This window comes from Cydia amplana, chromosome 23, assembly GCF_948474715.1.
Source record: "Cydia amplana chromosome 23, ilCydAmpl1.1, whole genome shotgun sequence".
Lineage (NCBI taxonomy): Eukaryota > Metazoa > Arthropoda > Insecta > Lepidoptera > Tortricidae > Cydia > Cydia amplana.
The window spans coordinates 5,699,400-5,724,482 of NC_086091.1; the positions used below are offsets into that span (position 1 = coordinate 5,699,400).

Here is a 25,083-nt window from a genome sequence, read left to right on the forward strand (position 1 = left end):
TAGAATCAAGTAAAATGAATAGAGGAGTGAAGTAAGACATTTTTGCGGTACGAAGTACTGCGACAAATTAACAAAATGAGTGGTACAAATGAGGTGCCTCACGAGTGAGCGACTCAACACTACTTTTATATTTGAATCTTAATAGATGTTACAAAGGCCATGTTAAGAGTAGGAATACCAATAATGTGGAAATTGAAAATTCAAATAATGATTCTGTAAGTAGTTCTCAGGGGCTTTTTCACAATTAAATTGATACAACATTTACAGTGATATATACAAGAAATATATATATAGCATTACATATTTATAAATACAAATGCCAATACCTGGGTAAACAATACATTATAATAATATTTAAATATATAATTATAATAGAGGTTTAGAAGCGCTGGTGGCCTAGCGGTAAGAGCGTGCGACTTGCAATCCGAAGGTCGCGGGTTCGAACCCCGGCTCGTACCAATGAGTTTTTCGGAACTTATGTACGAAATATCATTTCATATTTACCAGTCGCTTTTCGGTGTAGGAATACATCGTGAGGAAACCGGACTAATCCCAATACGGGCCTAGTTTACCCTCTGGGTTGGAAGGTCAGATGGCAGTCGCTTTCGTAAACACTAGTGCCTACGCCAATTACTGGGATTAGTTGCCAAGCGGACTCCAGACTCCCATGAGCCGTGGCAAAATGCCGGGACAATGCGAGGAAGATGATGATGAATTATAATAGAGGTAACAAGGGCCATATTACGAATAAAAATATTACCAACACCTTAGACTAACACACATATATTTTTACACACGTATACTTTATTAGTCACGACTCCATTCATGTCTCTGCGCCTCTAATCCGCTATACCTTGAGAGTTCTTTTCTTATCTAATCACCTGTAATTTTTTAACCCCTACCTCTACACTCCTACATCTATCGAGAACCTTCAGGCATTGTAATAAGAGTTGTTTTAGCATGACAAATTTAACGTGTCAGTCTTCACACTCCCCCAGTCGACAACAAATATATCGGAGCGGCCGAGGTGCTCTCTAATATCTGAACGAGACTCTATTGTCAAAGCGCTAGAGTGCGTGTTTAGATATTTTGAGCACCTCGGCCGCTCCGATATATCTGGTGGCGACTGTACATACCTTATCGAGAACCTTCAATACAATGTAATAGCGAGCTGTTTTGAGTGACAGATGTGACTTGTTAGTATGGGAAGAGCTTTTGTATAAAAGCTTGGGAGATGGTGACATTAGCACATTCGTAGTGACATCTGTGTTCTGTAATACTTCAGTAACCATGAAGGTATTGAGTTAACTACCTATATTTTGGTATATATTTTAAATATAATAATAAATATAACAGTTAAAAACAAAAAAATTATAATTTCAAAAGGCGCCATAAAAACTGTTCATTTTATTTGTTTAGACGAGAAGCAAAAATTTTATAATACTTACATCTTTTTTTATTAAAATTATTTTTCATTAAGAAGCAACTTATAATGAAATCTGCCCGAACTCTGTGCGTATTTGGTGCTATTATTTTGTTTGTAAGACTTATTTATACCTATACTTAAAAGATATTTTCAATTACTAATAATATTTTACTAATTCTCACCTTTTGACAGAAAATTATTAATCTATTATAAGTTAATCTATCTAGTCTAGTAAGTATATTTATTTATATGTATACCTACATATTTCGGGGATCTCGGAAACGGATTTAACGATTTCGATGAAATTTGCTATAACTATGGGGGTTTTTGGGGGCGATAAATTGATCTCGCTAGGTTTGATCTCTGGATAAACGCGCATTTTTGAGTTTTAAAATGTTTTCCGAGCAAAGCTCGGCCTCCCAGATATTAATTTTTATTCAGCAAATAACGTACCTAGTGAAAGGTATATATTTACAATCATAAAACAATCACTTAAAAGTATCAATACATTTTTTTGTTTCAGACTATTATTGCAACAGCCGTTCTGGTCGCCATCACCTTGGCTGAACCCCCTCCGTCTAATAGGTAATGGCTATTCAATATTTATAACTAGCGATCCGCCCCGGCTTCGCACGGGATATAAAATTATACATAAACATTCCTCTTGAATCACTTCCTCATCTTTAAAAAAAAATCGCGTCAAAATCCGTAAAAAATTAAATGAGATTTTTAATGTCAAGAGTTTTCTATCTAGGAATATAAAAACCATCAGGCTAACAAAGTGTTGTATTATTTCAGCTACCTCCCTCCCTCCGCCGCAGGCCGCAGCGGTGGCTACCCTAGTGGTGGTCCCCAAGGATCCGGTGTCATCGCAGCCAGGAGTGGCCTGGACCATGGCCACGACCATGGGCTCCAGGGCAGCCACGGGAGCCATGGGCATGCCGCGCAGGGCAATGGATTTGCTAGGTATGTTACATGATCAAACGAATTTCAAAGTAAAGTTCGATCAGTATTATGTGATTAATCTTCATTCGAAGATATAATTAATCGGTTTAGAATAGCGAAAATTGTAAGCTTGAATCTGATGGACTAGTGATAGCACTTCTGCTAATATTATTATTAGATATAGATATCTATCTATTAAACTTATAATTATTTGGAAGATGACGAAGCCTGTAGCTGATTTGTTTTTTGTAAAGACGAAATTTGCTTTGCTAATTCTGCTGCAATGTTTCCATTTAAGTATTTATCGTGGCCTAGTCCCCATAAGGTTTATTCATATATATTCATATTCATATTTTTATTGATAAAAGTAATTACACGTTAAGATTTGTTACAATTGGATTACATTTAACTAAATGTAAATTATATAATCATTTCAATACAAATGTCAATTTCATTACTTATATACAAATTAAAAATCAAAGTACATAGGTACAATGGAGACATTAGAAAAATTTGCTTTGCTAAGGTTTGGGGCTAGGTTGATCTTTGTGAGATTAATTGTCCTTAAATATTTATTTATTTTGTAGGAGTGGTCTTGGTGGTATCGGTGGTATCGGCCAGGGCTCCCACGGCCATAGACAGCCTCAGGCCAGGTTCGGCCAGGAGCAACAGGGGTATGACCACAACGCTGCCGCTTTTGGAAGGAACGCTCTGGAGGAGAGCGGGGTAAGACTTTGAATAGAATAGAAATAATAATTAGAAATAATTTTATTCGTGAGCACAAACACAAAATAGCAAATTATACATACCTAACAGAGAATAAAAGGATAAAGTGCCATGAAATGGTCTCACCTCAGCATGTTGCCGGCGACTTCCAGCGCTGATCTTCCGATGAATGAGACTGGTCACACACCAATTAGGTTTATTCTAAAGTTAGGATGTTAAATCTTACTTTTCATGGAGTCCTAATCCACATAAAGGAGTACCTTTTTTATAACCTGTGTCATAAAATCAGACATACATACACGGTCTATGTAATGATCCTTCTATCATGAGGCAGACGTGTAGGGTTGGAGCCGGTGTAGCTTTATTTGACGTTCATAAGCGCATTGTAATATGCCTGCTTGAATAAACTATCTTTATCTTTATCATGGTAGCATTGGAGTCGTTAAATAATCATTTCATTTTAAAACCAAACCACTTTCAAGTACACGATTTTTTTCTTATTCTACCTATCTGGTTGAATATCGTCGTTATTTTAAAACGAAACATTTTCATGTCATTCCACATATAATCATGCTTAAACTAACTGAGACCCAATTGACGAAATGGTCAAGTAAAAAAATAAGCTGGTAGTTGATAGTGCACATTAAACTTCATAGTCTATGTGGGGTCTAACAGAATAAGTATAAGTACTAAGCTACTGATAAAATATAGTAAAACCAAAGACTAGTGAAATAACCATGAAGTCCCACACATATACGGGATTTTGACAATATAACATATTTTGAATCTGACAATTTGGAGAAAAATTTCCTCGTAACTTGCTAGTCTGTGGTTATGAGTACTTATGCTTAATTCTGTTCAGGAGCCGGCCAACTACAACTTCGGGTACATGGTGAATGATTTCGAGGAGGGCACTGATTTTGGGCACCATGAGGAGAGGCAGGACGAGAGGGCCGAGGGGGAGTACCATGTTGTGCTGCCTGATGGCAGGAAACAGGTAAAGCCTTAGAGGATATACAGAGTGCTTCTTGTAACAGGAGCAATAAATTAAACTGTAGGCTGTACTCCTCAAACTGACCAACATCTGTTCAGCAACTTTTGAAAATAACTCGTGTTTTGATTTTTATTACACTTTAAAGTTTATTCTAAGACGCAATGTATTGCAAATTTTGTTATGTTTAAAGCGTGACAAGCAACGTCAAACACACTAATGTCAGCGTACATTGAAGGCAATATTTATTTTGTATGAAAAAGAGGAAGTCTAAAGGATTCATAATTTTTAAAAGTTGCTGAATAAATGTTGGTCAGTTTGAGGAGTACAGCCTTTAGTTTAATTTATTGCTCCTGTTACAGGAAGCACCCGGTATTTAACCAAACGGAGACGCCTTTGTCTGTAATTTTCTGTACAAAACAGTCTTCCGATGTTTGCGGTGGAGGGGCACGTCAAATGTCGTAACGTTTAAATAGCCATGTCTGTGTGTATGACCGTTGCCCGCCTATTTTCGACAAAAAGAGACAATCAAAGAGAAGAGTTTCAAAACGAAGAAGTTCAAACTTTAGATAGATTTCAATTAAAATGTTTCATGTTGTGTTCATTGTGGATCATGTGTGGATTTCGGACAAGTAGCTATCTACTTGAGCTAGTTGAGCTACTTCATAACAAACAATGGGAGGGCTCTTGATCAATTAAGTATTGAACGTTTAGATAACCCAGTAAAAATGTAGGTACTTTATTATTAGTTGGTAACGCACAAAGGAATCGAGTATCGCCTCGAATTAGGGCATCGTCCTCGGAAATCCGATAAACGAACTTTGCTGACAGGATTCATATTAGACAAAACAGGACAAAACTTAACGATGTCCAATTACTAAAACCTCACTAGGTGCGTATCAATAAAATTTAAGAAATTGATTGAAGAGAAGAGTAAAGAGTTCTTCTGTACTTCCGTCCAGGGAGCCTGTCCAAGATGACAATCATACATTGACAAACGTCAAACGAAAAGTAGAACGAAATTTTTTTCGGGAGGACAGAGGCTATGAAACAGTCACGAGACTAATTCCTTGCATTATTTAAATTTCGTTTCATGTTTTCTATCATTGATTGTCATCTTGAATAGGCCCCTATATGCCCCTATGCCTAACTTACAAATGTAACGACCATATATTACATTGGAATGTCTTGATTACCTTTTTTGCATACTTCATAAAGTTCTCTGCTGATGATTTCATTTTAACCCAGATAGCCAAGACTAAGTGGCTTCTAAATTACAAGTAGGTGATAGGTTTATATATACATATAACCATCTGGCTATCTGTTGTTTCATCCATCATTCGAGCTGCATCTTCATATACATGTCTCATCGTTAATTGTTAAGATTGATGGGTGTCGGTCTGGTAGGCTCACAACTTATAATAGACTGGATTAACAAATTGGTACTTAACCCATCGCCTGCGCTTTGCAATACGTTGCGGCATTTTATCGATCGATTGAATTCGTTGCTGTTACTTAGCCAGCAATTGGCTTAAATCGCAGGCCACATGTTGCAATGTCTATAGAACAGTTCTCAGTTCTTTCTTTACATTTGCTTCCTTAACCCTTTATAAGGCATAGGGGTGTCAGGAATTATGCAAAATTGACCCCTATCACTTTGAAATAAAGTTCAAAGTAAGGTGGGAAATATTTCTCCTCTGCCTTATAAAGGCTTAACTGCTATGAAGACTTTAATTAAGAATCTAATCCTTTTTTACAGACTGTAAGCTATGAAGCCGATGAGCGTGGCTTCAAACCCCACATTTCCTACGAAGACACCGACGCGTCCGCTCGCTCCGGCGGCTACGACTCGAATGCCAATAATGCGCGCAGCGGCCATGACAGTTTCGGCAATGGCGGCCACGGTAACCATGGCAACGCTCGCTCCAATGGCTACTGACTAAATTCAAACCTTATTGTTATAATCTTAGGTCTCATTTTGCTTTGTAAAATGGCTTAGTACGAATTTATGTTTAAGCGCAAATGTGAAAATACAAAAATATTATTCTATTTGATTTATTGTATTGTTGGCACGAGCTAGCTGTTTTTGTGAATAGGTAAATATAATTTTATTTTTTCACTAAACTAACTTGGTTTAATTCTAATATTTCAAATTTACCTAAAGTCTATTTTTTTATTTATTCGATAGACTAAAATGACATTTCATAGTATGAACATCATGTGTCATTTCATACTATGAAATGTCATTTTATGTCTACCGAATAAAAAAATAGACGTGTGTGATGTGTGATGCCGCAACATGGCGGTCGTAAACAAATTCCATAGAACAAGAAACAAGCTCCTGAACAAATTCTATACAGCTCATGGGCGTACGCTCGGTGGGGCAAGGTTAAGAAGTTAAGAATTTTTAAATATCGGACCAAGATTTTTAAGTTTATTTACTTCTGCCCCACCCCTTAACAAATTCTGGGTACCAAATCTGGGTACGCCCATGATAGCGCTTATAATTAAAATTTAAATATGTGTGCAGATAAACCATGTTAAGGCATTAAATACCTACTCGTACATTTTATTTTAATGCCTTTCATTATTCAGCAATCACATCATTAACACTAGGTATATTGCATCTGTATTAAAATAGCAAGTAAGTACCAATAGAACCTTTAAACTTTAATTTAAAGCCTAAAAGAATGAATGCTCAATTAATGATAATAAGAGCAAATTGATCTCAAACAAACGCACTTGTGCGTAAAATGATCAAATATTGATTCAAACGACCGCCTGTTCGTCATCGCCTTATATTTGTTTAACAACTTTAAGAATTTGGTTCAGAAATGGGTCAGAATATTTTATAGACGACTATATGCCGGCGACTTCGCTTGTGTAGTACTCGGTCATTATTTTTCCCACCCTCAGGTGGATTATCAAAAATAGTGTAGGTAGCGATGTTAAATTTTTTATCCCCAGACTTATAGTACATTATTACATACCTAGGAGGTGAATTCGTGAATGCTCCAGATCGCAGGTGTTTGTGGCCCGAACCGAAGCTGAGGGCCATAAATATGCGATCAGGGAATTACCGCGCGTGGTTTGTCTAAAGTTTTACGTCTTGTGGACGCGAAATCTGACAGTTGTACATCTCGAATAGGGGCCTAATCCGCCACTTTTGATGCTGATTGTACATAATTAGTCTGGATTAGTACGTACCTACAGTAACGAGCTATAATCGTTGCGCCTTCAGGGTTTTCTTTACATCGGGCATTATAAAACATAATATCAGCCCTTTTGATATAAACGAAATACAAGCCAAAAAAATACTCAAATCAATGAGATCAAGAGCTTTAATGAGAATATGATTACCCATTGACCTTGGTTATCATCAAACTACATAAACTATACCAAAATAAACAAACACTAAACTACATATCAAACCATACACGGCGAAGCTCAAGATAAATTTGTAAAGTTTTCCTAGTAAGTAAAATGTCCAGGTAAAGTAAGCTACTATATTTATAGAGATTATATGGACTTATAGCTCAAGATATATTGGTAGTTCAATTCGTATTCAATCACCAAAATAGATAGACCGCGATTACTTTAGTGATTGTTCCTGTTAAAGATCATGTTATAATAGTCGATGCTGAACGATTTTTCGCATTAATAATTGCATAATCAGATCAAACACTAATTAAATATTTTCAAATATTTGTTGAGTTATAGCCTTGTGTTTTTTTTTGGGAATAATGAGTATAAAACGATGAGGTTTCTGTGAACAGGCATCATTCGGTGTTCCTTGATCTCAGGCAAACCAATTGCAATATGAAGGTGCGTTTATTAAATTATTAAAGTTAAAGTGTTTGTGATACTTTTTAAATAAGAGTTAAGCTCCATGGTTCATAGAGTTTGTGCGGAAAGAGAAGAGTCTTGAAATGTATGGGATGCCATACATTCTACGACTTTTCTCTTTCCGCACAGACTCTACAAAGTTGATTTTGTGATAATTATTTGTTTCTAATTGAGACCCACTTAGACACGGAAATCGGTTAAAAAATCGAATATACGTTAAAGTTAAAGTTTACGATAGAGGATAATATATTTTCACTATATTTTATGTTACTTATCTAAAACTATAAACATTTCATTTTATTAAGCGTGATATCTTTTACTATAACACCTATACAGTGACAAATTACTAAAGATAAGTGTGAACCTGTGAACTTACCATATTTAATAAAGCATGTTTTACTGACTCAACGTTTTACAATTTGTTTATTAGATGTTAAAGATATATGTAATATAATTTATTCAGCAAATTTCGTTAATGGTATATATACAGCCCTTAAATTTTTTTATAGAAGTTTCATCTATGTTTTGCCCGAATGATAATAAAAATTAGCTACATGTTATTTTAAGTTTAATAAAACTTAGGTAAAAAAAAGCTTTGTCTATTCTTTATTTATCGAGGCAGATCTATAAAATTAGTTCATAATAAATAATATTTTAAAACATCGCATCATTTGCATGCAGGGTAAAAAATAAATGTCATATCTAAATGTATATTTCCCAGGTCCTTGCTCTAGTAATCTTCGCGGTGGCGTCCGTTTCCAGTTCAGAGTCTGGACCTTACCTCCCGAGTGGCTGGAGACCCCAGGGTCCTGCCTTTTACTTGCCTTCAGAGGTTCAGGTGATAGATTTACATTATCTTATCTTAGATAATATTTCTTTAACTATTGTTCTATTTTCCGATGATTATAATTACAATAATTATACACTACAACTTTGTAGATCACGTCAAGTTTTTTTATTTGAATTATTTTTAAATTTATTATCAATTTATAGCTGGTCAAGCAGATCTTGTCAGTAGAAAAAGGCGGCAAATTTGAAAAATTAAGGCGCGAAGGTATATCGTCCCATAGAAAATTTGAATGTCGCGCCTTTTTCTTACTGACAAGATTTGCTTGACCAGCTATAGTTACCGAATGTATTCGTTCACAATTACTTTCCACTCTAAACATCAAGTGAATGAGAAGTATTACGTTTTTTTAAATAATATCAATGCTTTACAGAGCACAATTTGCGTAAAGATCTATGAATAGTACTTAAATCTCCTTAATTACATTTCTTTCTTTCATTCCTGAACAACAAGCATTAATATCACTTAATTACTACATCAAATTTTACAGAAACCAGCAGAAAACTCTCTACAAGACGTGATCCTCAACGAATCCGAAGCATCTGGCTCAGACGCCCTCCGCGAATACGGTCCTCCTAAAGTGGTAGAGGTCTCCCAAGACCTGACCCGCCAGGCCCTCCCGGAGACCGTGACCGAGCAGGCCTTTGTTATAATTGAGGCTAAGTTTGCTGAAGAGGTTGATGGAGAAGTGAAAGAAGGAGAAGTAAGAGGCGTTCAAGAAGTTAAGGAAGTTATTGAAGCTGTGGTAGATGCCGTTGAAGGTAATTTTAGTGTTGGCTTTGTTACTGTTTATAAAAGCGATGATTATTAATGGTAAAATGCTTTGAGTCAAGCGAATAATGTCGACACTGATAACATTATAGAGCAACCGGAATGTTATTTTAAGAATAATACGTAAATATAGTGCAAATTTTAGGCTGCTTTCAGTTATAAAAATAGTAAATTATTTCTAAAATATTAGGTTTGATAGTGAACTTAATTTTTTATTTATTTTAGTAACCACAGAGCAAAAAGCCGTTGAAGAAGCAGTAACTGAAGTTAATGAAGAAGAAACAACGGAATCTGTACAAGATGTATCTCAAGGACGTGCTATTGACGTTCAGGCTAATGAAGAAGAAGTAGTAGTAGAAATCCAAGAAGCGACGACTGAAAAGGTGGAAACAACTACTGCTCAGATTACCGAAGTGAAAACAGTTGAAGAAGATAGCAACGTTGAATCGTCACAAGTTGAACAAGTCAGTCAAGTTCAGGAAGTTCAGGAGGTCAGTCAAGCTGAGGTCCGGACAGTTGAAGGAGTGCTAAATGTGGTTGAGGCGCTTACCAATTTGGAGAAGGAAATTAAAGCTCAACAGGTATGCTTTTTAGTATTCGTGAAATCCACAATCACATTTAGTCCTCAATGACATTTAGAATTTTGATTTGGATTAGAATAGATAGGTAGTCCACAGGAGAATATCGTTGCAGAATTTCTAATATAAGTTAAAAATTTACTTACTTAGAGTAGAATCTACTCTATTCAGATATAGATCGAGTATCAATCTAAGTTTGCTTATCGTCAGTCGAATTGATGTTTTTATCTAATGTAGGTATTGTCTTAAAATATTATTTTAATATCAAAAATATTTTAATTGTCATTTAAATTTAATGTTCTTACAGGTTCAAACCAACGAAGAAGCAGTTGATGTTAAATCTGTGCAAGTTTTAGGGTAAGTTAAATGCAACTCCTCTTTGTCCGTTAATCTTCTTGCATACTCGTATCTATTCTGTTGTATTGTTTATCAAAATTGTCCGACTGCATAGTACCATCTTTACTACTATTAGAAACAAATTAAATAATTTTGAATTTTGATTTTTTGGTCACTTTTTCCTATGTATGTATACCTATGTCATTTATTTCGGTGTATTATGGTTTACCATCTTATGTTCACTACTGTTTTGTAAACCTAATTGCAAGGAGTTATGTTTTAAATTGGTAATTAAAATAATTTGCTGTAAGCACCTACTCCCGAAACTTTGGATTGACTATACATTCCTAAAACATAATCTAATGAAAATTTTAGTGTCTTTAAAGCACCTTTTCCATGATTCATTTTGAGAATTGTAATAAAACCATATACATTTAACATTTTAGATCCGCGGAACAAGCTCCTGAGGGGTTCCTAGAATACGGACCCCCTGGCTTCAGGGAGTACGGGCCCCCTCAAGCTGAGAATCTCGTCAGGTCCGGGGCCATTGTGCAGGTATTAACTACTTCTGCTATTAAGCTAAGCTATTCTAAGCTTAAGAATCATTCTATTGATAGGTGAAAACCGCATGAAAATCCGTTCAGTAGTTGTTGAGTTTATCGCGAACATATAATATACACAAACATTTGTTTTGGTGATTACAGTGTAGGGACAGGAGTCAACACTAAACTTTGTTCTAGATTTCGCGTAGAAGGACATGGTTAGCCCGATCATGTTAATATTTAATTAATTATTTTGTGTTTTTTTTTTAGGAACTAACAGAAGAGGAGCAGAAAGTCGAAACAAATGAGACCAGGAGGCGAAGATTCTCCCCCAAATTAAGGTACAACTGTAAAAATATGGGTGCATAATACAATTTACTCAATAACCTAACCAAAATTGAAAATTTAAAAAGCCCCCCGACAATAAGATCTTCAAACGGGTGAACAGATTTTCATGAAACATGGTTAAGAACACTCGGGATAAAATTATCTAGGTATGACACAAAAAAAACTAAACGAAAATCGGTTCATCCGTTTGGGAGCTACGATACCACAGACAGCTACACAGACAGACACTTTAAACTTATAACACCCCTCTCTTTTTGCGTCTGGGGTTAAAAATATGTCCCATAGTTCTTAAGGATTATGCGATCGACAACACAAACGCAATTCTTCCTATTCGCGATTCCCATACAATATAGATTTCACACAACTGCAGTTTACTACATTCGTGATTCTACACAATTGTTTTTTTTACGCAATCGAGATTCTTGTGTAGAATAACGAATGTAGTAAACTGCAGTTGTGTGGAATCTATATTGTATGGGAATCGCGAATAGGAAGATTTGCGTTTGTGTTGTCGATCGCATAATTCGTTCTTAATTCGCTGACATACTCTTAAGTCTTAAGTATATTGCTCATAGCTCTCTATGGGACATATTTTTGAGTATGATGAGCGCACCCATATTTTTACACTCGCTCGACTGTCTTTAAGAATATGTTTTCACTTCATTGGCTCGAATTAGCATATTTTGCAAACAGTAAGGAAAAAGCAAAAGTAATTATTAATTTATTGAAAATTGCCTATTTTTTTTCTCTCAGATTCCGAAGAAACGGTGACTACACGCGTGAAAACTAGGAAAATATTTCGCGGCAACTTGGCACAGCTGACCCGATGAATCGACACAGGAGAGATTAATTATCGTGATTATAGTATAATATATAGTATGTTATCAGTATTGCAATTATAATGTAAAAATATGTTAATTATGTCTTTGAAATAAAAGTATCGAGACATACATATACTTATTGTTTTTTTAGGGTTCCGTACCTACCTCAAAAGAAAAAAACGGAACCCTTAGGATCACTCGGGCGTCTGTCTGTCTGTCAGTCTGTGACAGCCTATTTTTTCGGAAACTACTGGACCAATTAAGTTGAAATTTGGGACACATAGGTACCTACCTATGTAAATTAGTGACCCAAAGATGGACATGCAACGTAAACAAATTAATATAAACATGGGGGCCACTTTTGAGGGGTAAAAGAGAGTTCAAAATAAAGTTTTTAAAATACATAGGTTAGAAGTCATTTAAGATAATATCCAAAAAAATACCATCTTTATCTCCGAAACTACTGGGTCTAAAAATTTGAAAAAAATAAACAAAATAGTTCTTTACCTATAGATGACAGGAAAACCTATTAGAAATGTGCAGCATATGTGAATGTATGTAAATGTGAAAACCTAATTAGAAGCGTGAGTCGGACTTAATGTACGGAATCCTTGGAACGCGAGTCCGACTCGCACTTGGCCGGGTTTTTTATTCGACTTTTAGAACTACATATCTAGTCAGAAAAAAACCAAGTTATACTTAACGGCCCAATTCGAACACTGGGCTATAACCGCGAAAATCGAAAATTGCAAATTGCGGGCATCTTTCTCTGTCATTTTAATTACGCCTTCACCAATGAAGAAAGAGGAAGGGAAGGGAGTATATAAAAGAGGAAGATCCCCGCAATTTGCGAATTTCGGTTTTCGCGGTAGCCCTGCTGCATATAATATAAAAGATGTCGGTGATACGATACCGAGCTGCCAGTGTCTAAAGTGACGTTTTTGATTGAAGAATTGTCACTTTTGACACTGACAGATCGGTATAGTATCGGCGTGACATCTTTTATCTATGCAGCAGGGCTACCGCGAAAAAAGAAATTCGCAAATTGCGGGGATCTTTTTCTTCGATCATGGCTCGAATGAGGCATTGTTCGAATCGGGCCGTAGGTATCAGGAAAGATGGGAACTAAAAAAAAAACGACAAATGAGCCCTTGATTACTACTGTTTAATCTTTGACTTTCAAAGAATACAATAATTTTAAATTGTTTCTATTATAATTTACCTACTATAATTTACCTACCTAGTAATAGTAGTAATCCTATTAAAGTATTTTTTATATAATTTTACTTTAAGTCAAACTTTAAGTATAGTAAATAAATATACTTACCTATGTTTAACTCAATTTTAAATATGAGTAGGTATATAAATCAACTCATTTCATATCATTTATTTAACATTACTCTCAATCATTTTTAACGAGTACTTACTGGTCGAATTTTCTCCATATATATATATATAGTCCATCTAAACTAACTTTGCACTGATTAGAACATAACAAAGTGTGGAATTGTCGTTATAAACTTCATACGTTCATAGAATTTTGACATTAGGTAATGATGACATTGCCACACTTTCTCATTAAAAATGCCACGCAGGGTAATCTTGATCCGAATCTAGTTTTGTTTGTTCACTTTTCTATATTATTGTCGTCATATTCATCCGTCATAATCTCGCGTGGTAAGGAACGTAAGAAATCCTGGTAATCCTGAAATTAAAAAAGAACGCTGAATAATTCTAGTAAGGGATCATCCATTAATTACGTCACACGAATTTCTAGGTTTTTTTACCCCTCCCCCCTCCTTGTCACACTTGGTCACATTTTGCAAACCCCTCCCCCCTGGTGTGATGTCACATTTTAGGAAATTTTCGAAATGGACAATATTAACTCGGCATTATTATTTTAATAAAAAAATATTTTTGATATATAAATATTAGTAATTTTATAACACAACGAAAGTTACATCCAAAATCTCATTATTGAACTGTATAGCGAATAAAAAAATATGAATTAAGTTTCGGTTACTGATGAAGTTAAAGTGACATCACAATGTTTGTGACTCCCCTCTCCCCCATGTCACAACATGTCACATTTTCTTGACCCCCTCCCTCCCCCTAAACGTGTGACGTAATTAACGGATGACCCCTAAGTGCTTACATTAATGTTTATTGCTGGTCAAGCAGATCTTGTCAGTAGAAAAAGGCGGCAAATTTGAAAAATATAGAGGCGAAGGGACATCGACCCATAGAAAATTTGAATTTCGCGCCTTATTTACTGACAAGATTTGCTTGACCAGCTATAATAGGGACCGCTAGTGCCATCTACTGGCCTAGATCACAAAATTCACCTTCTGAGACCCAGAAGAAGTTGTTTTGGTTCTGTTAAAAATAAAAACTAATCCTTATTCTTAAGGCCTAATGTGCCCCCCTGAGTTGCGATATCAGATGAACGTGGGCACGAAGAATTATGTTTACATAAACAAAAATAAAAAAACAGATGTCGACTAAGAAATAACTCGCATTTTGGTAACTGACGTATGGAGTTACCACTCTTTCTTTACTCTATGCTTCCTACAAAACCGAAGTGTGACAGCAATTCAGGGACGAATCATACTATTGTTTTCTAATGTATGGCACTATCCCTTTCGGCTATTTAGGATTGTCAAAATTCAAGACTTTTAACTGTGGTCGTGCAAGCAAAAGAACGTCAAGTGGTGCCAACCCTAATAATTGCTCGGAGCAATGCCGCGGCCTAGCCAAGGTGACAATCGCTTGCGCTTCGCCATCGAATCGCTTTGTCTCTCTATCACTCTTCCATATTCGTGTGACAGTGACAGTTGCGTTTCGTTCGCTACATAGCGTTAGCGATTGGCACGTTCTTTTTTTTTATGTAATAGTCAGCAAACGAGCAGACGAGCCGCCTGATGGGAAGCGGTCATCGTCGCCCATGGACATAAGCAACATCACAGGAGCCACTTAAGCGTTGCCGACCCTTGAGAACCCTAATTACCCGCTTCTTGAAGAATCCCATGTCGTAGCGCAAAGGAAATACCTCAGGAGGCAAGTCATTCCACATTCTGCACGTTCTGGGAAGAAACGAGCGAGATGCCCGCTTATTCTTGGTGTGCCATGTATCTAAGAAGTGGGGATGAACTTTGCTCATTTGGCGGGAGGTGCGGTGATAAAAACGAGACGATGGCACCAAATCAGAAAGTTAAAAAGCCGTAGACAACATGTCAATCGCTGTTCGGCTGGCCCCGTAGGCCAGCCGAACAGAGCCGAGTTTGCCCGAAAGGAGGAGTGTCTCCCTACATGGTCTTACCATAAACGTTATCACAGATCTTTTCGAACTACTCTTGTGTGGTAGTTTATCGTTACATTTTTTTAAATGCGCAGGACAAAAGGTGTGTTTCGGTTTCGGTGCGACGTCATTCGTGTCGGTTTCGCCATCTCTCTTTAACACCAAGTGGTTCAATAAGTTGTACTTGTAGAAATTGTTAGGATCGATATCGAAGCTGTTGAAACGCTGTGCACCATTATTTATTACCCTGAAAAGTGAAATAAACATTAGATCAGTGGGCATAAATATGTAGTCTGTGATTTGGGCTTGGACCATCCGCAATTACCCCATTTTGCGTTATAGTCAATAGTCAATCTCGCTGATTTGGATAAAAGGCACACGTTGGTGAAATACGACCAACTATTCTTTTTATCCCTGAATTTAAGTCCTAAGGTAAGTAATAAGGGATCATCCATTAATTGCGTCACACGAATTTCTAGGTTTTTTTACCCCTCCCCCCTCTTTGTCACACTTGGTCACATTTTGCAAACCCCTCCCCCCCTGGTGTGACGTCACATTTTAGGCAATTTTGTTTTCAACGAAATCGACAATATTAACTCGGCATTATTTTTTTAATAAAAAAATATTTTAGAGATATAAATATTAGTAATTTTATAACACAACGAAAGTTACATCCAAAATCTCATTATTTAACTGTACAGCGAATAAAAAAATATAAATTAATTTTCGGTTACTGATGAAGTTAAAGTGACATCACAATGTTTGTGACTCCCCCCTCCCCCATGTCACAACATGTCACATTTCTTGACCCCCTCCCTCCCCCTAAACGTGTGACGTTATTAATGGATGACCCCTAACAGCGGTGGAAAATTAGTACATACTCTTCGGTCACCGGTTACGTCAACCAGACGCTTCGCGATTTCTGCGAACAACTTAAGCGCGCTGGGACCCCATGGACTGTTTCAACTCCAAATGGTACAAAATGGTACACGTTTTAAAATTTCGGCGCTAAAATAGTTTGAAATTACGACCACGGAGCATCTCAAAACAAACAGTTGCCCCCATTCTCATCAAACATTTATGCATTTGCTTGGTATAAGATAAAAAATACAAATTGCATAAAGGATGACTCACGAGTCACGTTAGACCGGGCCGTGTCCAGGCCGGTGCTTCCGGCGCTTACTTTTCTATGATAGATGACAGGTTATCACGCGATGCTTTCCGTAGAAAACGAAGCGCCGGAAGCTCCGGCCCGGTCTAACGTCTAGATTCGTCCGTCAGAAAATCGATGACATTCACGTTAATCGATTTGTGATTTTTAGGTTATCTAAAATTATGTTTGTTACCTTGCACTTCTATACTAATCTCTCCTGTTTCAATAAAATATCAACGAATATACTTAATATTTTAACAAACTTACTTGAGATTACGCGAAGGTATCCACCAGCGTCGACAGAATGAAACCGCTCAAAAACACGTCCTCTCACATTGCTACTACTCGGCGTACTATTCGATTTTTGGCGTGGTTCGCGGGGGAGCGGGAAGTGAGCGAGCGGGATCGCAGATATAAAATCTATGAGTATGAGCAAGACAGTTGAATCGTAGCGGGGCAGAGGGGCATCGGTGTCTTTGAATCGGTTAGGATTTCTCATCACTAAATTGCGGCCGTGACGTCACAGTAGGTGGTAAAAAGTCGGCACGCTTGGTTTCAATACAAATCGTGATATTTGCTTTATCTATGGTATATTTAAGTCTGTGGTGGTTCCTAACCTGGGGGTAATTACCCCCGTGGGGGTAAAACTGGTATTTTACGGGGGTAATAAGCTAACCTAATATAACAATACAACAAACGTACACGTTTTATTTTTTATTACCTTTGGGAGGAGGGGTAAAATCAGGTTCCTTAGTTAGTCATAGGGGTGACCGGACTGAAAAGGTTAGGAATAGGGAATGCAAATCGGTTATTTTTTGTATGGAAATAACCGCGGTTTCGGTTAATAACAGATTATTTCCATACAAAAAATAACCGATTTGCATTCCCTAGTTAGGAACCACTGGTATCGATATACATTTTGAGGAATTCCCTCATTTCCTCGTGTAACCCATCAACAGAATTCGACCCAACAAAAATGTTAGTGAATTTTATAGTCTAAAAATCGTACTTACAGCAAGGTCAGGATCACGATCACCAATTTGAACACCATTTTGGGATATCGGCCCTCTGAACGTTATCTATGTAATGCTTCATGCTCCACAAACCGCCCTGTTTTATACCCACTGACAATCCAACCTCTAGACTGAGCTTAGGCCAATTCTTTCATGAAACCGATGCTGCCAAAAATACGGGGGTGCGGGGGGACGAGGTGAGCGAATCCCGTGCCGTGATTGGTCCGTTCAAAGACACGGACCAATCACGGCACGGGATTGACTCGAAGATGGAGTAACGCTACCGTATGTGTGGCAGAGGGGGTAGCGCGACTATGCTATGTCTAGAGGTTGGATTGTCTGTGTTTATACCCCATGAATCTTATATATATGCTAATACTGTATTAAGAAATAATTACATTAAAATAAGTGTAACATCGTTTATCAGACGAGACGGTTCTTAGGATAAATGGGTGTCTTAAAGTATCTACCGAGCTATAGTAATTTTACATGTAACATCGAATTTTTGGAGGCAAAAATTTAATGACAGGTAAGAAGTTCCTATATCGATATAGGTACCTACTCAATTAGCGATATTATTCCCATACTATATGTACAAGCAAAGATATGTGTAACTCCGTATAAGATAAGTAAAGTCTAAGGAAAAAACGTGCCTCGGAAATGAAGAAAAACTTATTCTCGAATAGATGCAATGGCGCCACACCTTTGGCCTCCGGTAGATGGCGTTGGCGACACCGTTTGATATTGAGGAGCAGAGAGCCTATTTTAGCTACCGCGAACCACGTTCGACGTGTTGTCTCCCTGTCACACTTACGCACGAATTTACAAGTGCGACAGTGAGGCAACACGTCGAACAGGGTTCGCGGTAGGTGCAGGGCTATAACCGCGAAAATCGAAGTTCGCAAATTGCGGGCATTTTTCTCTGTCACTGTAATTACGCCTTCATTGGAGAAAAAGAGAAAGATCCCCGCAATTTGCGAAAAACGGTTTTCGCGGTAGCCCCTCAGGATAGAGACGCAGGGCTCGGCGTTGGAATGCAACGAAGGATCGTGGTGATTTATGTCGTCGGAAATAAAAGCGGCAGCTTGCTCAACAAAATAGTAGTTTTAATTTACCACAAATTACACTACATTTCGTCCATGTCAAGTAATTGATTAAAGCAGATTGAATTGCTCACATATTATAATAAGTATAATAACACTAAAATCGGGAACGACTTGGTGAACCATAATTACGAGTATATCGACAGAAAAGGTTATCGAAAGACAACCCGGATACAATCATAGACCGGTAGCATAGAGTAAAAAGGAAGGTGTTGCCTGTAATATTAATAGACAATACATGTAAAGCGTATACTACACGATTTCTAACAGATATTAACAAATTTAAACCAATTTGTCAGTAAATAGGAACAAAAAACACTATACTCATCCTTTTCTTTTGGGTGCTAGTACTAGTCTAAGACAAAGATAATATGATTCTCTCTGTCTATGTTTGACATGAGAAAGTCCTTCGAGAAATGTTTGAGAAACTGTACATTGTTGCCAACCTTACTTTAAATGTCATCTCTGACAAATAAATGAACCATAGACATGTTTTTTTTAATTTCATTCATTCTTTTTCCGCTCGGTACAGTCGGTACTCTCCATTTTGGCTACCTACTTCTTGAATGAAAAATATTTGTTAAATTTACAATTTTATTGCAAAGTAAGTGCTTGGTCGTAGAAAAAGTATTGTATGCAACGTTGTTTAACTCAGTCAAAAAATACTCGTGGCGTCTTTATTAAGAAATTTCGTGCTACTCACGCCACTCGCCTTTTTTGACCTCTCTTAAACAACGGTTGCATAAAATACTATTAACAAATATCCATAGAAAAAAAATACTATATTTCTCTATGACAGAGAAAAAACATGGGTCAAAGTCATATGGCGTTCGTAACAAAATCGTTCGAGAAAAGACGGAGTTATAGTGTAACAAACATAAAAAAACATACATCCGAATTAAGAGCCTCCTCCTTTTGAAATCTTTAAGTCGCTTAAAAAAACACTTCCCAACAAAGCAACTTGTACAGTACACATAGGAAAAAAAATTAATTTTGCCCTCTAAAATCAGATGTCTGGCTGATTTAGCAATCAAATGTTATTTTTGTTTACTCCTGAGTATAAAATGATAACTAGTGCAAAAAGTAATGTATGATACATGAGTTACCAAGTAACCAATCAGCGTCGTCGGTGCATAGAGATAACATAGCGATCAGTCGCACACGCGCATAACACAATTAAATATCACTTATCTGGACAGGTGTAAGGGTCAAACACATTTTTAGAATAAATAAATAAACATTTTACATTACATAATATATGTATATACTTATAGGTATATGATTATATGAAAAATGTATTACATATATATATATATATATATTACATATGTATATTATATTTTATATCCTAGATGACAAGTTTTAATTATTTACGTTTGTTATAAGTAAGTAATTGAACCTTTACTTTCTCTTATTTAAACTTTCACTATTTATACACATGATTTAATTGTAAAACGGGACTTCGCGTATTTAAGTTTTAAGATTTACCTCCGACGTTTCGAGGACGGCGTTGTCCCCGTGGTCTCAGAGTAGACTGGCTGAAGTTGACATCAACATCTAGCCGCGCGAGTTTTTCGAACTACCCGCACTCGGTTTTGTGTGTTTGTTGTTGTTGGTTTAAATACGCGATGTCCCGTTGTACAATTTATTTATTTACTTTCTGTTCATAAATGGTTCATAACTTTCATAAAGTGTTCGTTTGTCTATCTTGCGCCAGCTTTCTCATGCGCCAGAGGGCTTAGGCATTAATATATCGTCGGGTGACAAGCAAAAGTCACTAACTAACACCATTGAAATTATTGGACAATAAACCGTGTTACAAGTGTAATAAAGTGCATTGTTACTTTAATTTTTTGATAGTACTTAGTGACTTTTGCTTGTCACCCGACGATATCGTCAGGTGACAAGCAAAACTCACTAAGATATATTACTAAAAAATATTTAAAAAAAATCAACCTTCTTTTCGTACTATTCGTTTTTTTTAGCATTAGAAAGAACTTGAAAGAAGGTAAGCGATTTTGACATGTCTTTTAATTGAAAAACACTTTTTAAAAATCAATAACTATTACTTATGAAAGTAGAAGACTATAAAAGATCGTATTAGATTCATAATTGTTACATATTTACCGTAACTTATTTTTAAAATGTGTTTTTCAATTAAAAGACACATCAAGATTGTTTACCAAATTTCTAATGCTAAAAAAAACGAAGTATAATATGGTTCACTATGGCTATAAACTTGTGGTGGTACCTAGTGAGTTTTGCTTGTCACCTGACGATATAGTCAATAAAATTGATTGTTTTTATCGGGTTACTCAATCTACAATTAAACAACTGTACCGATATTCGGAACCTAAAGTAATATATTGAGAGTGGCAACACTGTAGTTAGTCGTATTGTCCTTTTCTAGCATATACGTCCATCTCTCTCCCACACCCCCACCACTTCAGGCAGTTGCGTTTGACAATTTTGACAGTTAGAAACAAACGCAAATTACCTCACATTGGCTTGCTGTTTTTCCATCTGGAAGGTCGTGAAGCTAAACTGCTGGTGAGTTTTTGAATTTGTACCCCAGTTTAGCTGACTATATTGAAAAACAGTTTCTAACGGCTTTTGCCGTTCGAAATAAATATTTAAATTTAGTTGTCCGTTAAACTATCTAGCAAATAAAAATGATCCGGAATAGTGATGTGCAAGTGTTTTCAAAGGCTGCCTGCGCGCACCGTGGCTATGCCAATGAAAATACTAAAACACATGGTAGAAAACACATCGAGCTGGTAAAGCGTGCACGTGTCACCATTATAATTTAATTTTATTAAGTCTCTTCCGAGTCTTGTTAGTTTAAATCTTTGTGTGTGTATAATAACGGTTGAAATTATATAATACTTAAATGGTGATGTGTGGAGATATACCCTTTCAAGTGATTTGTGTTTTCGAATACGAATGGATCGGATAGTTAATACGTGTTACGTAGAACCTACGTATTAAGGTAGAAGCTTATAGACGTGTAGGTTTTTTATCTGTCCAAATATCTATCAGCAATTTATCTTTTTATCCCGTTCCGGGTTAATATAATATTGCAAAATTAATTTTTTGGTAATAAACTTGCTGATAAATAACGTGTACCCGAATAGGAGTCGACGATATTTCCGCTCTAAGGGACACAAAGTAACGAACAAACCTACATCGCAAACATTGCATTTATTTTTGTGGAAAGTGAGTACTTCGGCAGTACATAAACTTAAATCTGACTAGACATAGAGAGAGATTAGCATGGCTCTGCGCAAGAATGACATGTGAATTCGTGAAGTATTTCACTCTGTATCTATCAACTTATATCTCTCCAACTAGATCTTTGCATTTACGACTGCAACCAGCGAGTAGTAAACACGTAGCTTCGTCTATTGTTTAAAACTCTTATCTTTAACCGGGCGTCAATAAAACATCTGTTTCGTTAGCAAGAAGGTGTAATTAAATTTGCACCTTAGGGACTATGGGGGAGGGTACAGATTTGAGTGACGATGAAAACCTTGATCAGCCACCAGGAGGAAATAACTTACTGGAACAAAATTCCAATACAAGTTCACGTGATGTTAGTATGGAAGGCGACCAAAACATGAATGCGGGCACAAAAAGAGGTCGAGAAGACAACGAAAGGGAGCGATGGTTCATTGTGGGAAGAAACGGGAAGAGACGTAGAGAGGAAACCAACAGTAACAGCCCAGTGAAGAATATGGAGGAAGAAATCAAATTTGAAGCATACATTTCGGCTGCAGAGGCACTGCCTAAACAATTTGCTTTCGCCCGAATGATGCAACAAAATAATATAACGGACATTGTAGAAATAAAATATATTAATCAGAATAAAATTTATGTCCAGTTCGGGTCTGAGAGTGCTTTAGAAAACCTTATCACATGCCAAACTATAAAAGAGAAAGCATGGAGTATAGTGAGAACTAGCGAGGTTGCTAATTCATATGGCGTAATTAGGCAGGTAGAACTGGATCTAACTGAGAAGGAGATTTTAGAAAGCATAGATGGCGGCGCCGAGCTATTATCTGTCAAGCGGTTAACTCGTCGATCGGAGGATGGCAAGTGGATAAACAGCGAGTGCGTGAGGTTGGGGTTCAGGGGATCTTCCCTACCAGCTTATGTCCATGTATTTGGTATGCGTTTGATGGTTAAACCATACATCTTTCCCGTGACACAGTGTTCGAACTGCTGGAAATTTGGCCATGTGAAGAGATTGTGCCCGAAAACCAAAATTGTGTGTCCAAAATGTAGTAAACACCATAACAATTGTGAGGTCACTAAGTATGTATGTGTGAACTGTACTGGGGATCACTTAGCGTTAAGTAAAATGTGCCCGGTTTACCTAAAAGAGAGGAAGATAAGGATCATAATGGCAGATTTTAATGTTACCTACCGCAAAGCTTTGAGTATGTATGTCCCAGAAAGCCCTGTCAGGGAAATTAAAGACACCCCCGAAATTGAACTCGACAAAACAGATGCTTCCTTTCCAAAAATTCGATTTAATTCGGAGAATCAAGAGCAAGGCCAAGATATGCTATCACCCCAAATGCCTCAGACATACGTAGCAGTTGCCAAGTCCACCTCATCTAGTGTAAAGCAAAAGGCGTCCCCGAAGAAAAATGGAACCGGTAAACAGAAACACAAGAAAATCAATCTTCGAAAAGACAAACATTTAACATATGACAAACAAAATGACGAGTCAGAAGTTAGCTGCATGGAAGTAGACATTGAATCGAGTTCGGATACGAATAATAGTTTAGATATGAAGAAGCAAAAAAAGAAGTTTAATGAAGAAAGAAGAAAGTCAAACAAAGAGACGAAAAGTGACAATATAACGCTGGAAAAAGTTATGGAGATGTTGAAGAACGTATTTTGCAGTGAGAATAAGTCTGTTGTGGATAAAATTGTCTCTGTGGTCAAAAACGGTATTAGGTGGTTAGTTAATTATGTGACCAAACACTTTTTTGACTTGCCTCTTTTGAGTCAATTCCTCGGTTGTGATGGCTAGTAACGTACACAAAAACAAAATTAACGTAATCCAATGGAACTGTCAAAGTTTGAAGAATAAATTAACATCATTTGAGCAGGTATTGTCTCGCGAGAAAGTTCATATCGCAGCGCTGAGTGAGACTTGGTGCGATCAGGACCTGGAGTTGAGAGTAAGTGACTATAATTTATTTCGCAGAGATAGGGTTGATGGCTATGGTGGCGTTGCAGTTCTAACACATAAATCAGTCAAATCACAAGAGCTTCGATGTGTTTTATCCAACCCCGGTATCGAAGTTATACGCGTCAAATTAACTAACTGTTCCCCTCTTGAAAATATTATTTCAATATATTGCCCATCTTTGATTCAAACTACTCAAAGAGATTGGGATGAATTATTTTCCTTATGTGACAGGAAAACGTTGTTGCTAGGGGACTTTAACGGACACTATACTACTTGGTCGCATAAAATAGATAGTCGTGGAAGTGAAATATTCGATTCCTTACTTAGTCACGATCTAATAACCTTAAATGATGGATCTCCAACTAGGGTTCAACTTGTCAATGGGACGCTTAGAGAATCCTCCCCCGACATATCATTTATTTCGACTGACATAGCAGTAAATTTTAACTGGAAAGTCAGTAATGAATCCCTTGGCAGTGATCATTTGATAATCCAAATGTCTACGGAATGCATGTCTAATTTAAAACCCACCCAAAAACGAAATTTTAAAAAAGCGGACTGGCTGTTGTATACAGAGACTTTAGAGAAATCACTTTCTAATCTTACGATTCCAGATGACTGCCAAATAGCGTATGACCTATTTTTATGTGAAATTAACAAAGCGGCCGATTTGCATATACCTTTTGTTAAATACAGCCACAATCCTAGTAGCAAATTTATACCTAAACCGTATTGGAATGCTACGTTGTCCAAAGCTGTTGCGGAACGTAGACTAGCACTAAGTACTTTTAGGAAAAACCCCATTCCAAATAACCTCATAATTTTAAAAAATAAAATCGCTGTTGCACAGAGACTCATCCGGCAGGCTAGATATAAATCATTTCATGATTTCTGTACATCAATCGATAACGCAACTACATCTAGCGATATGTGGAAGAGAATGAGATGGTTAAAAGGTCTTAAATGCCATAACAAATACGTAGATAACGACCGTTCAGTTTTATTACTTGATAGTTTGACGCCTGACTTTGTTTGTTGTGAAAAACCGGTTTTTACTTCTAATAATAGGATATTAGGTGCCCCAATAACAATTCAGGAGATAGAAAAAAGTATTAAGACATCCGACACTGCTCCCG

The 25,083-nt window shown here is 36.8% G+C and overlaps 2 protein-coding genes and 1 non-coding gene across 3 annotated transcripts; all 3 read left to right on the forward strand.

Moving 5' to 3' along the window:
* The first annotated feature begins 1,220 nt into the window (after window positions 1–1,220).
* LOC134658600 (pro-resilin-like) lies at window positions 1,221–6,212 on the forward strand. Its single transcript, XM_063514253.1, has 6 exons — window positions 1,221–1,296; window positions 1,950–2,011; window positions 2,225–2,392; window positions 2,959–3,097; window positions 3,960–4,094; window positions 5,848–6,212. Exons 1-6 carry the CDS (start codon window positions 1,291–1,293, stop codon window positions 6,025–6,027), a joined length of 690 nt encoding a protein of 229 aa, XP_063370323.1. The 5' UTR covers window positions 1,221–1,290; the 3' UTR covers window positions 6,028–6,212.
* Window positions 6,213–7,892: 1,680 nt separating this feature from the next.
* LOC134658601 (titin-like) lies at window positions 7,893–11,377 on the forward strand. Its single transcript, XM_063514254.1, has 7 exons — window positions 7,893–7,913; window positions 8,656–8,772; window positions 9,272–9,542; window positions 9,778–10,133; window positions 10,438–10,487; window positions 10,913–11,021; window positions 11,279–11,377. Exons 1-7 carry the CDS (start codon window positions 7,908–7,910, stop codon window positions 11,375–11,377), a joined length of 1,008 nt encoding a protein of 335 aa, XP_063370324.1. The 5' UTR covers window positions 7,893–7,907.
* A 10,587-nt stretch (window positions 11,378–21,964) lies between these two features.
* Window positions 21,965–22,068, forward strand: LOC134658907 (U6 spliceosomal RNA). The gene has a single exon (XR_010097773.1). It is a non-coding gene; the product is annotated as a U6 spliceosomal RNA (small nuclear RNA).
* The last annotated feature ends 3,015 nt before the right edge of the window (window positions 22,069–25,083 follow it).

What these genes read in the sequence shown, in the direction of transcription:
- LOC134658600 (XM_063514253.1), top strand. An exon ending in GAACCCCCTCCGTCTAATAG is followed by an intron (nt 2,012 to 2,224) that starts GTAATGGCTATT and finishes GTATTATTTCAG; the next exon opens with CTACCTCCCTCCCTCCGCCG. An exon ending in ACGCTCTGGAGGAGAGCGGG is followed by an intron (nt 3,098 to 3,959) that starts GTAAGACTTTGA and finishes AATTCTGTTCAG; the next exon opens with GAGCCGGCCAACTACAACTT.
- LOC134658601 (XM_063514254.1), top strand. An exon ending in AAATCTGTGCAAGTTTTAGG is followed by an intron (nt 10,488 to 10,912) that starts GTAAGTTAAATG and finishes TTAACATTTTAG; the next exon opens with ATCCGCGGAACAAGCTCCTG. An exon ending in GGTCCGGGGCCATTGTGCAG is followed by an intron (nt 11,022 to 11,278) that starts GTATTAACTACT and finishes TTTTTTTTTTAG; the next exon opens with GAACTAACAGAAGAGGAGCA.